Source organism: Trematomus bernacchii, unplaced genomic scaffold, assembly GCF_902827165.1.
Source record: "Trematomus bernacchii unplaced genomic scaffold, fTreBer1.1, whole genome shotgun sequence".
NCBI lineage: Eukaryota > Metazoa > Chordata > Actinopteri > Perciformes > Nototheniidae > Trematomus > Trematomus bernacchii.
In genome coordinates this window covers 1,823,930-1,840,398 of record NW_022987839.1, presented here as the reverse complement: position 1 = coordinate 1,840,398, position 16,469 = coordinate 1,823,930, and the positions used below count along the sequence as shown (strand labels likewise).

Here is a 16,469-nt window from a genome sequence, read left to right as displayed (position 1 = left end):
CTATTTTTACTGTGGATATATATATTCCTAAAAGGGTGGGTGGGGTTGATCTTGCAGGGAATAAATGAAGCAGGCCGAGCGTGAAGCGTGGCTGGGACGCCGGCTCATCCCACCACGGTAAAGAAAGACGAGCCTTGAGCTGCGTTGGCGGTGGCGGGGGGGTCCTCCTTCAAACAATATAACCCGGCTCTGTGCCTCAGTGCTGTTATCTCTACCAAAACAATGGCACGGCCCCCCCACAATTGCCTCCAAATTCCCAGTGCGCTTTTTGATGCCATTGTTGTGACAAAAGCACTCGCCACTGATTTTGACCAGCTTTCTCTCAGCTGTCTCACGCTGCAGTGAGCAAAGATCCTCTCACACAATTCAAAGGGCAACAATGGTGGTGAGCTGTCACACATCATTTGACCTTGTTTTGATAACTTTATTCCCCTTTTTGATTGCTAACTACAGTTCTTTTGTTTGAATGTTTAATCTGGGTTTTTAGGGTGAACAATGATCTAAGGAGCTTAATTGCTCACAGACTGGGCTGACCTACTCGTGTACAATAGGGAGGTTAAGCTATGAAGACCCTTTCATTTAAAAAAAGTCATCTATATGTTAAACCTTGTGTAATTTATTTATCACCTTTGAATACAACTTTTTAAATCTTACAAAGTTATATTATACTGTATATGTTTTTGGGTATAGTATTGACATTGTCTCTTTCAAGTTTAGCAACCACCATTTTTGTCATGATACATTTATATTGTCCTTCATAAAACAGCAGCAAAGTGTAGGGACTGGGAGTTCATACAATTTCATGATCAATTTCTCTTAAAAATGGTATTCTTTATTGACTCCCTTATCGATTCCTTCAAATATTTTGGTTTGTAAAAGAGTAATACAGGCTTATTAGCAAATAGGGTACCTGAGATGCTTTGCAAATTGTTGCTTGAGTCGATGCATGATTGATTTTTTTGAGTAGCTCTGCTCTCATTAGGGTGGTCTTCGTTCACTCATGCACGCCGTCATATATCATCAATTGAAGTCGCCGGCTGCTTTGTTTGTTGGTGCCACTCTAGTGCAGTGCTTTAGCTCAGCACAGAGGAGATTCTTTGACAGCAGGCAGTAGGTGACAGTACACACTAGGGATGCCTTCGATTATTCGAATATTCGTTACAGTCTCCATAATCGAAGATTATTTTTAAAATTCGATTTTATTTATATATTTTTTTATTAATATTTATGTTTTTTTTTTTTTTCCTGGTTTGGTTTCAACCAAAATATAAACTAATGCTAATAATAGTAATAGTATTAATAATTGTAAATGACCATTGATCACACCACCAGTTTGTTTTACTGTAAACTTGGTCAGTTTCTGGCATCCCTAGTACACACAGAGAAGATACAGCCAATACCAAAACAAGAAACAAATGCCCTGGATGGCTTTGTTCCAATCCAGCAGATTGGCTCAGGACGTCCTTCTGTCTTTGTTGCCACAACATCACCGCTATTGTCCTTTCCTCACAATGTGAATCCCTTTCACTTCTCTTAAAGAACACATTAGTCTAATTAAACCCTTCTTTTTTTTTAGACGAAAGGGAAATGGGTGATCCTAACCGACGTAACTGCTCCATATCAGCACCTTTTAGTCATGCTAAGTGGACATTCTCAGGTGTGGACCTCATTAGGGACGGTTCTCATATGGTACCACACATGTCTTTGATAAGAACATCTTCAAACGCCACTGAGCTAAGGATAAGAGGAAGGAGAGGGGGCTTAATGAAGGACCAATTGTCAGTGTCGGTAGGGAGGGGAACCTCAAAGTGTGTGTTGCAGGGTCAGGGACCTCTCGCCTTGGGGCAGGAAGGCAGGTGAGCCACCCCCCCGTCTGTATTACCGGACGCATTTCCTCTAATCCTGGGGGGTGGGGAGCTAGAGACGGGGTTAGCTTCTAATCAGCGAGATAGACCCTTGTGTTGCTCTTGTGTCCTTTTGAATTGGTGTATATTTGGAGAGTATCCTCAACTCTTCTATGTGTTACGTTCCTAGTGATTCATTGTCAAAGTCTCTTCCTCGCTTAGCGTCTAAATTCATGTCTATGGCTTCTGTCGTTCTTGTGAAATAGTGTCACAGATGGCAAGGGCTTATGTCTCCTTTTGCGGATTATGTCTCTTCTACCGTGTTTTACACCAGCCAATGGAGTTACTGTTTTTAAATAAGAGTGAAGTCAAACGGGCGACACACACACACGCTCTCATTTTCACGCCCTCTGTAATTCCTTTTTAACGTTGCAATAAATTCAAGTCTCTCATCTCGTGCTGCTGCTGCCTGGTGGGGTGGCCTTGATAAAAAAACAAAAAAACAGATGACTTTTCTGTTTCCAGACGGTGTCCCTGCTACTTTGAAAAGTTAGACATGAACTCACCTTTTGTCTGGTGCCAACTGGCAGAGCAACAGCTGATTAGCCTTTATCAGAGCAGGAGACAGACTCATCAAGTGTCAAGATTGACTGATTTTCTTTTGGCTGCATTTAACCCAAAGAGCTAAATTGTCTGTAAAACACTGGTTTGAAAAGTGTGTTTGCTGTGCGGTCTGAAATCTATACAGAAGATCCATCGTCGTGAATAAGAGCATTCATTTAGACTCATAAATACAGATAAAGTGTGTAATGCTCCTCACCGTAATGTGTGGTTATACAGGAAAAGCATGCCTTTCCGAGCAAAAGGACTTAGAATGTGGTATGCTTGGCAACAAAAAGGGATGGATGCATTTTGTACATTCTGTTCCTCCTCAAGTGTCATCTTCTGAAACCGCTAGAAATATGCAATATCTTCCTCAACTTTTTTTTTTTCTCCGCTCACACCGTCAGCAGATTGCTGCAGAAAAGTATGCTTGCATAATAGCTACCATATGTGCCACTTCAGTCAACTCTTTAAAACGTTATTTCTTCATGCTAATTTAGTGCGAGTGCCCTTTTTTTATTGGAGTGTGTTTGGTGCGGTGTCTGTGACGCAATTTGTCAAAGTTGTGTTTTTTCTATTGCATAAGCTGTAAAAAGTTTAACAAATAAACACAACAAGAACTCAAAGACTTTGAAAGAGAGCGAAGCTATTGCACAGATACAATAGGTGGCTTTGTAGTTGACGTGTCTAAAGTACAAGTTTGAGTTCACTCGTGACCACAAAAACAGAGAAAGCACGTCATCATTTCTGAGTATTCATCAACTCCACCTGTGTGAGATTCTCATAACCGTGACATTGTTCCACCTGTTTACATAGAAACATCCCTCTTCCGCTGTACAAGGTGTCACTCTCCGCCTGGAGGAAGCAGAAAGAAGTTGCATCACTGCACTTTTATGCCGCAAAACAACTGCCTTAGTCACTGCCTCTCAACAAGAACCGTCTTCTAGATATCATCTGGGGTCGCATCCATGCACGCAAATAAAAACACAACACGTTTGACTTGAGGGAAATCATCTGGATCAGACACAGAAGACATCAAAGTTTTAAAAATAACAACATATTTGCCAAGTAATACGTGCAGCCAAGACAAAAGGAATGCATGGAATTCTTTTCACACTCACCTGTGACTCAAAACGTAGTGTGATGGTGGTGATTTTGACTAATAGATGCAAATGTTTGATGGAAAACTGTGCATGGTAGTTGGGTTTCGAAGGTAGTCACGTATTGGTTGACCTCACTAACCTTAAACCTGCATTGTCTCTTTTATCCCCAGAGAATCTAGAAGGTCTTCAGGAGGTGGTGCAGGAACGTCTGGCAGAGTTACTTCGCGTCCTCAAGACCGTCATCAGCAAACACCAGACCCTCAACTCGGTGGATATCCTCGGAGCGGCTGGCACGGTCATCGCCAAGGTCAAAGGTCAGTTAAAGTCACTTGCATGCACACAGACATACAGGTAAAAACAATCAAATGATACTGCAATATCTTGGCTTTTACTCTGATTGTTGTATTACTGCTTCAGGCCTACGTAAGTCATGCAGACTAGTGTGGGAAATACCCTGTGGTTATATTTTATTGATCTTAGTTTTACTTGGCTTGGAGTTTTGTTTCTGAAAGGGCGCAGTATGAGAAGAGAATACTCCTTCAGCAACAGCTCTGTTTCCTGTCTCCCGAATGAACACAAACAAAAGGAATCTCAAGTCACGAGTTCACTCTGCTAGAAATGTGATCCTCTGCAAGGGTTTTTCTTCACTTGACTTGCACACAAGAATCTCTACAGCGGAGTCGACACGACTGTAATTTGCATTCCATATTTCAGCGACCGCGGGGCCCCTTTGGCAGGCGGCTTGTCGGTCCAGCACATCCACGCGTCTTCATTCTTTTCCCCCGCTTCGTGAGGTGTGAGAGTGTCTGACAACGCACCTGTCTCATCTCTATATCTGAGTTATGACCTACTCCTCAAAAATGCTTAAAAATATCTGTTTGCATCTGCGGTTGATTGACGAGTGTTTTGACAATGTGTAGAATGCCAAAAGGAAACAAATGAGATCCAGTGTCAGATGAGTCAGAGTGAGACTAACTTTAATAACAAGACAGACAATGACGCGTTTCAAACACCTTTACACCTTTATTGCACATGTTTGAAGACCACTGTTTCTATGAAGGCCAGTGAAACACCTATGGTAAACAAAATCTACAAGACTTGTAAGAAATATTGCTTAACCAATTCAATATGGGAAATCAGTATCAGCACTCAAACTGAGTTAAGTGGATTTGGTATCCAATATTTGTGCCTTGAAGAAAATGCAGTTTTTCAATATTCATTTAGTTGCCACGTTCTTCCCTGATGCTCGTGTCTAGATGTCTACCATATATTTGGTCTTGGCAAGGTTTGAAAATGTAGGATTACTATATAGCCATGGCCATCATTGATCTCATTATAACTCTCATGAAAATGATTAAAGGTGGGGTAGGTAAGTTTGAGAAACCGGCTCGAGATACACTTTTTGTTATATTCCATGGAATGCTCTTAACATCCCGATAGCAATGAATATCTTAAGTGCTTTGACAAAAAATCCATAAAAAAATGTCATCTGTGGAAGCTGTAGTACTGTAAAAAGCACGACCAATCATCTGAGCCAGCCGGCCCGGCTAAAGTAACTGGATGGCCTACCTGCCTGTCAGCCTTCCATCTGTGCACAAACTTATCTCGTGCCCTCATTGGTCATGTGCGCGTTCGTGTGTGTTGGAGGAGGGGCTCTATAAGGAAGTGGCAGATTTTCTCCGGTTGTGTATTTTCAAATTCTAGCGATCTCGAGCCGGTTTCTCAAACTTACCTACCCCACCTTTAAAATAAGTTCAGTGCAGTAAGACATAAGGATCTCAAATCAAATCTTTAAATATTTTATTAAGAGAAAAAAACAATTGTATTGCTGCATCCCTAAATACAGACATACTATGACATATTCAAGGTTTTACAAAATGTATGGGTATAACCAAGGTATTTATTATACTGTATGCTCAAATCTCACAAAAATATGCATAAATAAACACCCTTAAACTGATAATAATGCTGCTACTGTAGGCTGTGCAGTTTGCACTTTTTTCCTATTTTACAAGAAAAGCCATTTAGTCTTGCCTTAAATTCAGTAGCTGCATATGTTGTTGACAAGTGGGAATGTGCCTGTCCACAAGGGGGTGTCTTACATCAACACACACCCTGGTTGGACTGCCCCTAATGGCCAGCTGGTAACACAATACTGCCACAGTCACCGGGCCAGAGGAGGACTGAAAAGGAGAGGCTGAGAGAAGAATGAATCAGCGAGACATCAGAGATGAGGACTCAAAGGTTTGGATGATAACAGGCCTTGTGCATCTCAGTGTCTTCAGAGTGTGTCGCCTCTTCACTCATGTTGCTCTTTGATGCTCAAAACACCTGGGGCAGTTCGGCAGCTGCCAGAATTTAGTGGAAAAAATCCCCCTCCCTTCCTATCCAAACATATGGTTGTCGAACCAGTTTTAAATACATATACATGTAGTGTTGTTTATGTCTTCTCTACATTAAATACATGATCTTTTCACAGACTCATTGAATCAAACTAGACCTGGACAAGTTTCTATTTGTAGCCACATTGTGACGGTGTCCTTTTTCCCCTCCTTCTTCTGAAAAACTGCAGGGAACTGCAATTAAAGTGTCAACTTCCTCAACATATTGAAATTATTTCCCTGCTCTCAGTCCCCCTCTGTCTAGAGAAGATGCTTGAAGCACATTTGTTTACTACAAGTACAAGCCAACTTCTATGTCAAAGGCAGGCAGTGTTTTTGTCACTATGCTATCTAAGAAAACATGCAGTTTACTCATAATAAAAACTATTTTCTCCTTGCATATACATTTTCTTTTAATTTGTCCTCACTTATTAACCTATAATGTTTCAGTGTGTTTGTAACGGCCAATATCACACCAGTGAAATTAAGCTACGTCAAGGTAGGATTATCAGATATAAAGACATGCTCTTAACTCATCAAAGACATTTTTCAGGCACTAATGGTCCCAGTTACGGCTCTACCGTGAGAAAACAATGGCCCCTGTACTCGAATGATGCAGTTTCCATATTTCAATCTTGACAAGGGGGGCAGAGCTCTGGAATCATTGTTATGAGACGCACAGGATGTCCTGAGGAAGAAGTCAGTGCAGAGTTGTACGCTAGCATTCAGGGCCAGAGAGGTTCACTGCAGGGAGGCTTGCACATCGGCTTCTCCCCTCTTCTGGTGTCTTCAAGAATCTCCCTGGATTGTAAGGGTTACCTCCCCATCCCAGGATGCCATGACCCTTAAATGCTTGGTCATAGGTTGGATATTTACAACCACCCACCCACCACTGACATGGATGGAATTTGCTCTAATGAAGAGAAAATGGAAGCACAAAAGCTAGAAATCCGACTGGAACATTTCTAGAGATTTCTTCTTTTTTTTTTTTACTTGTCCCAGTTACTAGAAAAAAGGTGCAAGGTGACAGAGAGAAGGTAAGAGTTGTCACAGTTGTGTATATAGTGTTACATGTCACAGATCTCAGGCTGTGTGAGTGTTTCCTGTTGTGGCCAGGCAGGAAGTACTCGGCTTAGTCGGATTTCACTGTCTCTTCTCCCTCTGATTTCTCTCTGCTAACTCGCTGCGTAAACTGTTCTCGACAATGAAAACTCTGTGCAAACTTTCTCAATGATTATTCAAGCTTATGGTTCGAAAACAAGTGGACGCCTGACTGTCAATAGATCTTACATTTAAGAACGAGTGCAATTCAATTACCATTTCTGTGCATGATCATCATGGACGATGGCATATGGGATTATAACACATTTGAACAGAGGAAGGGAACTTTTGGGATTGTTTTTTTAATATTTCTTGAATATCTGTCTTTGAAGATTCTTGAAGCTTTTAAGAAGCAGGTATTTCTGATGTGGTAGAAAGACATGGACTGTACAGGTTGATGTCCTATGACAACTTCTGCTCTAATACTTGTGGTTTTAAGCTGTTTTCACAGTGCTTCCTTTGAAACTCTTGACCCTTTGTAACCACTCGGGGGTTAAACTCTTTGTCCGCTGTGGAGGAGAATGTCAAAACATACTTTAAAAAAAACGTAAGCCCTTGCAGAGGCGATAAACCTCTCCAGACACAAGCCACTCAGATAAAAAAGGTCTCTATTAATTAGGATTGCAAGAATAAAACCAACAACTGCTTTGAGAGGAATTGCATGCATCTAATACAATGTTTTAGTTGTGTTTATACATTTGTTGAAGGATTGAACATGAGCTGGTTTGTAACACAGTTTAATTTTGGCTGATGTTATTGTGTGTTTTATCACTCTCCACAGGCATTAACTTCAAGGAAGTGAACCCAGAAAACACACAGGCTATATTTGGCGAGATACACACATCCATTGACACTTTGGCATTCACTTTCGGCAATGTGTGAGTACAATGTTTGTGTAGCTTTTCAACACCACTAGACTTTTATTACCTTTTTGTGTAAGAAAAGCAGGGCTGACTTCAGCCAACCTTTGTTTTCAAAGTTAACAAACAGCATACTTTGCAGTAGCATTTCTGGAAACCCTTTACTGCTGAATACATTGCAATTCTCACCCAATCAAACAGCTCTTTTGACATATATCTACACATCTTCCCTTCAGAGTTTCTGACTTCCTTATGGGAGATGTGGACGGCGGCTCAGGGTTGGGGATCACCCAGACCAGGAGAAGCAGGGTGAGACACCTTCTTTCTCTCCCAGTTTTCACACCAGTTTATTTTTTAAAGCTTTGTTTTTAAACATTACAGTTTTCAAAGGGGTGCATTTAAAGTGGCAATGGCACCACGCCTCCATTTAAAAAAAATAAAATAAAAAAAAAACCTCAAAGACTTGCTTTCTGTACTTAATTGGGGTGTTGAACACCCAGCTGCTTGTGATGTCTTACTTTGATTGTATGTCTGCTATTCCCTTCTTATAATCTGAAATGTCTCTTTCACAGTCTTTTGACAATCTCTCTTTGGATCCTGAGGGATATTTGTCAGAGAAAAATGACCTTGTGGGTAAGTGTTATTCACATTCTGTCATTTACCTCTGAGCAACGTGGGTGTAGAATGAAATAAATGAAACCTGAAAAGTAATGACTATTAATGGCTGCTTTAAAAAGCATTTAATGGTCGCTTTGTAGACCGGGGCCGCCCCGAGTGTCAGATGGTGAGTTAGCTGAGTGATTTAGGCGCTGGACTCTTGAATGCCTGAGGTAGACCCACCCTAAGCCTCTGCTTCCACCCCTGTTATTTCTGCTGCTTTTTTCATACTAGCTGCTCGTTTTCCCCTCTCCGGCCACATATCTCACATTCCTTGCCTGTTTAGGAGTAGTTCCGTGTGGGATGGGAAACACATGGGGTTTGTGTTAAATCAGACGGTGGATGCCTGGGAGAGGTGCATCACAGTTTAACCAGTAGAAAGAAAATAATCCTATTTGAAAAGATGCCCGGCAGTTTTACATCCTCCTACACTGTTACCTTTTAACCTGAATGTGTTTTTACATTTACCTCCCACACACGTCTGTTGGGGGTAGTAGAACTGAGACACATCAATCCAATCCAACTCTTGGCAATTTTCTTGATACCATGTGTTTCGATTCTCTCTACTGACTCTCTAGGTCCAGAGGTGCCGCTTTCACGAGAGGAAGAAGTTGACTTGACCCTGCTGAAGAATGACAGCGGCGTGGAGTCCGCTCTACTCTACGCCAAGGCCTGGTCCAGGTACATCAAAGACCTCCTGGCCTGGATGGAGAAACGGCTGGCCATGGGTGAGACATCGAGACTATGGACAGTGGAGCTCTGGATTGCAAAACAGAGGGTTACTGCCTCAGGAGAATATACTAGATATGTTTGGAAAACGCAATAACTCCTGAACAGTAAAGATGTACACACATCTTGTGTTGCAGTACAGTTTAAAAAGACATTAGAGGTATCTGTAAATTCAGTTTGACCCAGGAATGAAACAGCGTTTTTAAAATGGACCCCTGAGTCATTATAAGCCTTTTTGCTTTTAATTGAGTTCAGCAGGGGCAGAACAGTTAGTGAGATTTTGCAGCCATTTAGTCATGGCAATTTATTTTGCACTCTGAGCAGAAAACATTTGTTACTGTTTGTTCCATTTAAACTATTCAGTACTTTTCATTTTTGTTTAATTTAGGATATGTATATGTGTGTAATATACTGTGTTTAGTAATGTCAATCATTTTGCATCACCTGAAGCATGAGTGTCTGCAATGTTTGTTTGTTTGTTTAAATCCAGCATTATGAAATTAGATTAAATGGAGTGCATGTTGTTTTATCCAAACTTGATTATTTACAGACAAAAATAATCCCTTAACGTTTTGTGTATCTCTTTTTTTCAGATATTGAGTATGCCAAAAGTTTTTCCAAAATGGCAGAGTCTGCTAAGACACTGGCCAGCCAACAGGTAAGAAAATAGTATTTTTATACAAACACTTACTGTATTTATAATGTGTATGCAGTATATGATTGTTATCTTGTCTTTGATTGAAATCTATATATATGGAATTGCCAATTTAATTAAATTATCTTTTTCTCCAAGGACTACATGCCATTCAGTGACATCTACGTTTCCACGTTCAAGAACGACATTGAATACAAACAGCTGCTTACTCAAACTGCAATAGCTCTTCAGACCAACAAATACATACAGGTAACAATGAGAAATGCAAATCAAGAGTGCACATAAATAAAATCCCTGTATTGTATTACAGTGTGGCTGGGAACAAGACTCAACTCTAATATTCTGTAACTACTTGCAGATCAGAAAACAAGCATTTCTGATACAATTCATTAACTAACTTATCTTTATATTTGAAAGCTTTTGAAATAAACAAAATAATACCTTTTGAAATCCTGTACCTCATTGAATTGTTGTGCTTCCATCTTTTTCCAGCCTCTTCTTGCCCGTAAGAATGACCTCGACAAGTTGAGGAAAGACATCAAGGAGCAGTGGCAGAGAGAGCAAAAGAAAATGGTTTGTAACATGTCCCTGTTTGAATACAGCCTATTAGCTCAAAATCAATGAAACACATCTTCCTTTTTGCATTTATAAATATCAGTATAGATCCATTTATGGAAGTCAAATCAGCGAAAGCACCAACTGGATTTTAAATTTGCATCATCACTTATTTTTCTGATGGTTAAAAGAAAAAGAGCCCTCGTGGCAGTGTTTACAGTCACTTCTCATGTGAGGTGAAACAACCAGAAGGGTGTGCCTGACTATGCTTATGATAACCGTTTAACCCCTATGTCAGATTTTAATCACATTATGGTCCATCTGTGTGGTTTGGCAGCAAGAGGCCGTGGCAACCTTACGTAAAGCACGAGTGCTGAAGGCCCAGAGGAGAGAGGAGTACCAGAAAGCCCACACATCTACCAACCGCTCCCAGGAGGATCATGCTACCGCTGGCAACAAACAGCTGGAGAAGAAGAGGAAGCTGGAGGAGGAGGCTCTGCAGAAGGTAGGCAGGGGAGAATAATATCACGAGTCATGTTCAGGTTTGAAGGTTTTCCACACCAGGGAACGTGTCTTTGCAGCAGTGCATAATAGTTGAATTCCTGAAAACCGTATTATTGACATTAAGCATTTCATCCATATTCTCAATACTTTCTGTATGATTTGTTGTGACCAGGCGGAGGAGGCCCAGGATCAGTACCAGAGCTGCATGGCTGACGCAGGCGTCAGGAAGATGGATCTGGCCAACGCCAAGAGCACCATCCTCACACAGATCAGAGAGATGGTCTTCCAGTGTGACCTCACACTCAAAGCTGTGAGTGGACACTACATGATACGCAGCAAGCTAACAAGCCGAGTTACTGAGAGAGAAGTTGATTATCCAATAACATTTAGTTCTTATATACATATCTTACAGGCACAATGCATTATACATTGAGAACAAATGACTTGCTCCTAAAGCAAAGTTTAAACTTCAATGTAATGGCTTTTTGTGTTTGGCAGCTTTTGGTGCTAAAACCTTTTTGTACATTTCTAAGATTGTAGAAAAGCTCCAGCTAAATATGTGCTTCGATAAGCCAAGTTGAAGGCATTTATAGGCAAAGAAACACATTCCAATCTTATATAACCACATAGCCGGCCATTTGACATGCACTGTACATATTACTACAGTTGGAGTGGTTAGTCAAATTGTTAGTAAAAATGTAGACATTTTAGAAATCTGTCAAGCATTAGAAGTTATCACCAAATACTTGTTTGTTTACCGGTATATTAAATTGAAATAACATAAGCTACAGTTATAAAATAATGTTTGTCTGCCTGTATTTGTCCTTTTGTGTCTTTTTATCTACTTATAATCACTTAAGTGCTCATTTCCCTTTTCTTTCATTCATTCATTAAATGAGTCATTCACCCATTCATCACACTAATCGGTCTCTCTTCAGGTGACGGTGAACTGGTTCCAGATGCAGCAGGCGCAGACGGTGTCGCTCCCTGCTCACTACCAGGCTCTGAGTGAGAGCTCCAAGTTGTACGAACCGGGTGAATGCTATGCCGAGTTCGTCCGGAACCTGCCCAAAAATCTGCCTAAAGAGCGTCTGCACTTAGACTCCACCTCGTCTGACAATGCCAGGTACCAAGAACTGGATTTACACTAAGATTCTGGGATTAGGTCTCAGTATTTAAGCTATGCTAAACCCCATTTTTATTCTCACATTGCAGCTTGTTGCAGGCCATAATGTGAAAAAGTAAATGTGATAGTTTCAGGATTTTTAGAATGAAACCTTAATCCTAGAGGAGAGTGTTTCAAAACATCTCCAAGTAACTCATTTTAAAATCTCTTCTTTCAACAAAGGTAACAGTGAGTCAGAGTGGGAGGAAGCGAGAGAGAGAGAGAGTCAAGGAGAGACAGAATGCGTGTTGAATTTGTTGCCCTTCCTCAGGAAATATCTGTGGCGCAGGCTGAATGCAGTGGGGGAGATTGTGAGCGTGAGAGTTGGCTCGGGGTTAGAGCTGTCCCTAAGACTTAGATTGTAAAAGCAGAATCCGCTTCCCATACACAAATATACTCATTACCACTAAGAAAATAAGCAACGCTTCACTTTCTCAGTAATAAGTTAATGGTAAGATTGATGATGTTAATGTATTGTGTACATTAAAGTGTTGACACTGCCGGAAAAACCGCTTTGTGGCTTAAAAAGGGAATTTAATGCTTTAGTGCTTTCATTATTGTGCAGCCACTGACGTGTTTCATGTGACATTATATGTTGCAATGGTCTACCGGCTGGGCTTATTTCAGTTTCTGTTCCTAATCCTCTCTTTCAGTCTTAGTTATGCCTTTAAGCACAACTAGCATTTCAGACAATTCTTTGAAGTTACACATAACAAATAAAATGGAGCTTTTTTGACTTCATGGCTTTTATTAACATCTGTTATCAACTATGGAATTATAAAAAATCTTGGGGGGTCTCCAGAACAGCGTATGTTAGCCTGTCATAGACAGAAAGCGGCTCATTTTCTTCCAATAAAATGAAGTGGCTCACTTAATAGGGCAAAGGTGCTACATGTGTGTTGTGAAGTGGTAATATAATGTCAGTAAATGCTTGCTTGTTTATAACACTGTGCTCCAAGTTTGCTGCTTGGAGTCTTGGGGGTGGGTGTTAGCAAAACAGATTATCTGCCAGAAACTGAAATCCAAAAGTCTCAGTGCCTGGAGAAGTAGAAGTTGAGTCACATGTCAAATCCCCACACAAACACACTGTAATAAATAAAATTCTAGTGACTCTGGAACAATATAAATCTTCATCACGTAACCTTTCATTCTGACTTTATTTCCCCAGGTTTGTGTTCAACAAAAGGTCTGTGGGCAGCACTCATTCCTCCCATGGCAACCTGTCGCAGGCATCCATCTACTCTGGTGACGTGCTGAGCGGAGACGAGGTGGACTGTGCCCTTCACCGCTCTGCGAAGATCAGCGAGCGCAGGTCCAACAGCAGCACCGACATACCAGGTACTCTCTCATTTAGTAAATACTGATTTCAATTCAATGAAACACTGTGAATTCAAAACTGCTACGAATAACAGCAGACTTGAAGACAAGATCACATTTGATACATGAATATACAGTATTTTAGATTATGGATGATTCCCAAACTGCAAAATGACTGTTGCTGAAGCTCACAGGCGTCTATTCAGCACCTTTTATGAGCCTTTTCATAGTCTGTGTTCTGAGTCATGGAAATGTTCTCAGGACTTAAATCAAACCCGTTGTGTGCGGCTTACGCGTCATAAGTCCAGAATATACGTGTGACCTGCCTAGAAATAACCAAAACCAACGCTAAGAATATCACTAAACAGGAAGCTGCTTTTGAGCTGGATTTTCTCTTATTCTGCTTGTGTGTGACTGGTGGTCTTTATGTTTCCTTGCAGCGCTGAGAAGCCAGGCCACGTTGAAAGCCTGGGCCTCCGGTAGTCAGGGCAGCCAGGGCGGGATGTGCAGCGACTCGGAGAGCGCGGGAGGCAGCAGCGAGTCCCGGTCCATGGACTCCCCCACCGCCAGTCCAGGTAAGAGGATTCTATTATTTTCATTAATATAAAGGTCTTTAGGATATTTGTAAATGGGTTTTATATAAACAAATACATGCAACAAAGAAAGGTAACATTTGAGTAGATGAGATCAAGAAATCAATTTGGAAAAACACCCACACTATTAAAGATGATAAAGACAGTAATACAAATCTGAAAATAGCCTGATTTCAATATCGAAATCAAAACAGAAGTAAAAGAAGGTGCACATTATGTATTTATTCGAAGTATAATCTTTTTTGTGTAACTTCCTCATTGTACAACAGACCCACACACTAATCATCTCTAAGTGCACTTCCCTCTACATCTGAAACTGTTTGCCACACTGTGCCAAGCTTTGATATATAAAACCCTGCATGTGCCCACGTAGCCGCACAATCTCTTCTCTGCACCGGGATATTGTCCTTGTGCAAATCTGTTGTAAAACTTTAAATTAGTCACTGGATATTTGTATCTACAAATTCATGACCTGTGTATGTACTGTCAGGTGACTTCAAGCGACGGCTGCCGAGGACTCCGTCCACTGGCACCATGTCTTCTGCTGATGACCTGGATGAGAGGGAGCAACCGTCGCCTTCAGACAACGGTAAGGCGTGTGACCCCTTTTCCTCGGGCAGATGCATACTTGTACATAAACCAATTTTAGGAATGTATGTGCAGTAGCGCAGGCAGTGTGTGTTATGTGACAGGGAAGCTATGCAAGAGACGAAGAAAAAAGGAGAAATTACACCAAGACTCGAAGGATGTTTTTTTCCGTGGGTTTCGCTCAGCATCAAATGTTTTTACACTTGGCGGAGCTGCACAGATTGGGTTCATGTTAGTTTGGCCACATGACCTCAGCTCACACTTCCTGTATATATGAGGAGCTGTCTGGGTCAGTGTGTATGTCTATTCTTTCATTGAGAATGGAAGCCGCAAACTGGCTCTCCTATCTGACCTCATTTTGTAATCGTTTCTTGTGAATTGAACTGTAATTGTGTGCATGATAATGAAGTAAAGTTATGCATCAAATATAATCTCTGTGTTTCTTTTTGCAATTTTGATATGACATCATCACATGATAAAATAATACCTAAAGGCATTTTAAAATAAGTTGAAGTGCCCATACCTATTCTGTTTTCATATCCTATTATCATATCTTTCATCATATTTCTGAATTTAGGTCTGAAATAATCATTTGTCAACCAGTAAATATGAACTACTCCAAATTAAAATATATGTAGTGACGTGACTTGAACAAAGGCTTCTTAGTTGCCCTCACAGAGGTTCAGTTGTTTCAGTTACAGGAACAGGAAGTCACCTGTCTGGCATGTTTCCTCATCTTTGGATCGGATTTTCAGGTCTGGCAGAGATGGTGACGGAGACGGCCAGTTCTCCGGGTCCCTTCAGAAACGCTCAGATGTCCAAAGCTTCTCAAACTCATAAGCTGAGAAAACTACGAGCTCCATCTAAGTGCCGAGAGTGTGACAGCCTGGTAGTTTTCCATGGAGCGGAGTGTGAGGAGGTACAGTACATAATAATCTTTCATAAGCTGTTCAAATGCTCATGGCGCTGAGTACTTGCATCCTGAGTACATTAACAGGACAAGGAACTTTTTCATGATAAATTAACTAGGGTGTAATTTTATAGCTGCCCAAGTATTTCATACATTGCAGTAATAACAACATTTATTAGACAACAAACTGAAATATGTAGCCATTATGTGTCTCCACTGTGCTGCCGACATTTATGCTAAGACCTTAAACAAGAAGAGAGAAAAAATAAGTAAATCTGTTATTTCATTTGTAGGATTTTGTTTAATCTAAGTGAGAATCAAATGGCCACTCCATACTACTGAATGTAACTCTCTCCTTCTTTCCCCCCAGTGCTCCCTCGCCTGCCATAAGAAGTGTCTAGAAACGCTTGCTATCCAGTGTGGCCATAAAAAGCTGCAAGGCAGACTGCAGCTGTTTGGTATCGACTTTACACAAGCAGCGAAGAACAGTCCAGATGGCATCCCTTTCATCATCAAAAAGTGCACGTCTGAGATTGAGAGTCGAGCCCTCAACATCAAGGTGAACTGAGTTTTCTTTCACAGTGAAATTGTTCGTCTTTTTTTATCTTGGATTATAGAGTTTTCAAGCAATACACATTGGAGATATCATTCCTTTTTCAAATGATGATCATAGTCAAATGTACCAAATCCTTTTCCTGTTTATTCCTCACAGGGGATTTATCGTGTGAATGGAGCCAAATCACGCGTCGAGAAGCTTTGTCAGGCGTTTGAAAACGGGAAGGACTTGGTTGAGCTGTCCGACCTCTCTCCTCACGATATCGGCAATGTTCTCAAACTCTACCTGAGACAGGTGGGTCTAAAGATGGTCTCAGACAGTTAAACAGTTATTGTAAATAATGGGTGA

General features: G+C 40.9%; 1 protein-coding gene across 2 annotated transcripts in view; it reads left to right on the top strand.

The window, feature by feature from the left end:
* The window catches only part of LOC117500223 (rho GTPase-activating protein 29-like), a 31,557-nt gene that overhangs the window by 11,228 nt on the left and 3,860 nt on the right, over positions 1–16,469 (top strand). The window contains exons 3-19 of one of the 2 annotated variants that reach the window (XM_034153016.1): positions 3,721–3,864; positions 7,814–7,910; positions 8,129–8,201; positions 8,465–8,525; positions 9,128–9,277; positions 9,872–9,936; positions 10,072–10,182; positions 10,426–10,506; positions 10,826–10,993; positions 11,165–11,302; positions 11,931–12,118; positions 13,326–13,495; positions 13,915–14,049; positions 14,558–14,656; positions 15,411–15,574; positions 15,936–16,124; positions 16,278–16,415. In XM_034153016.1, coding sequence (XP_034008907.1) covers positions 3,721–3,864; positions 7,814–7,910; positions 8,129–8,201; positions 8,465–8,525; positions 9,128–9,277; positions 9,872–9,936; positions 10,072–10,182; positions 10,426–10,506; positions 10,826–10,993; positions 11,165–11,302; positions 11,931–12,118; positions 13,326–13,495; positions 13,915–14,049; positions 14,558–14,656; positions 15,411–15,574; positions 15,936–16,124; positions 16,278–16,415 — 2,171 coding nt within the window. Of the gene's footprint in view, positions 1–3,720; positions 3,865–5,578; positions 6,969–7,813; positions 7,911–8,128; positions 8,202–8,464; positions 8,526–9,127; positions 9,278–9,871; positions 9,937–10,071; positions 10,183–10,425; positions 10,507–10,825; positions 10,994–11,164; positions 11,303–11,930; positions 12,119–13,325; positions 13,496–13,914; positions 14,050–14,557; positions 14,657–15,410; positions 15,575–15,935; positions 16,125–16,277; positions 16,416–16,469 lie in introns of those variants that run through there. The other variant, XM_034153017.1, reaches the window with a different exon arrangement.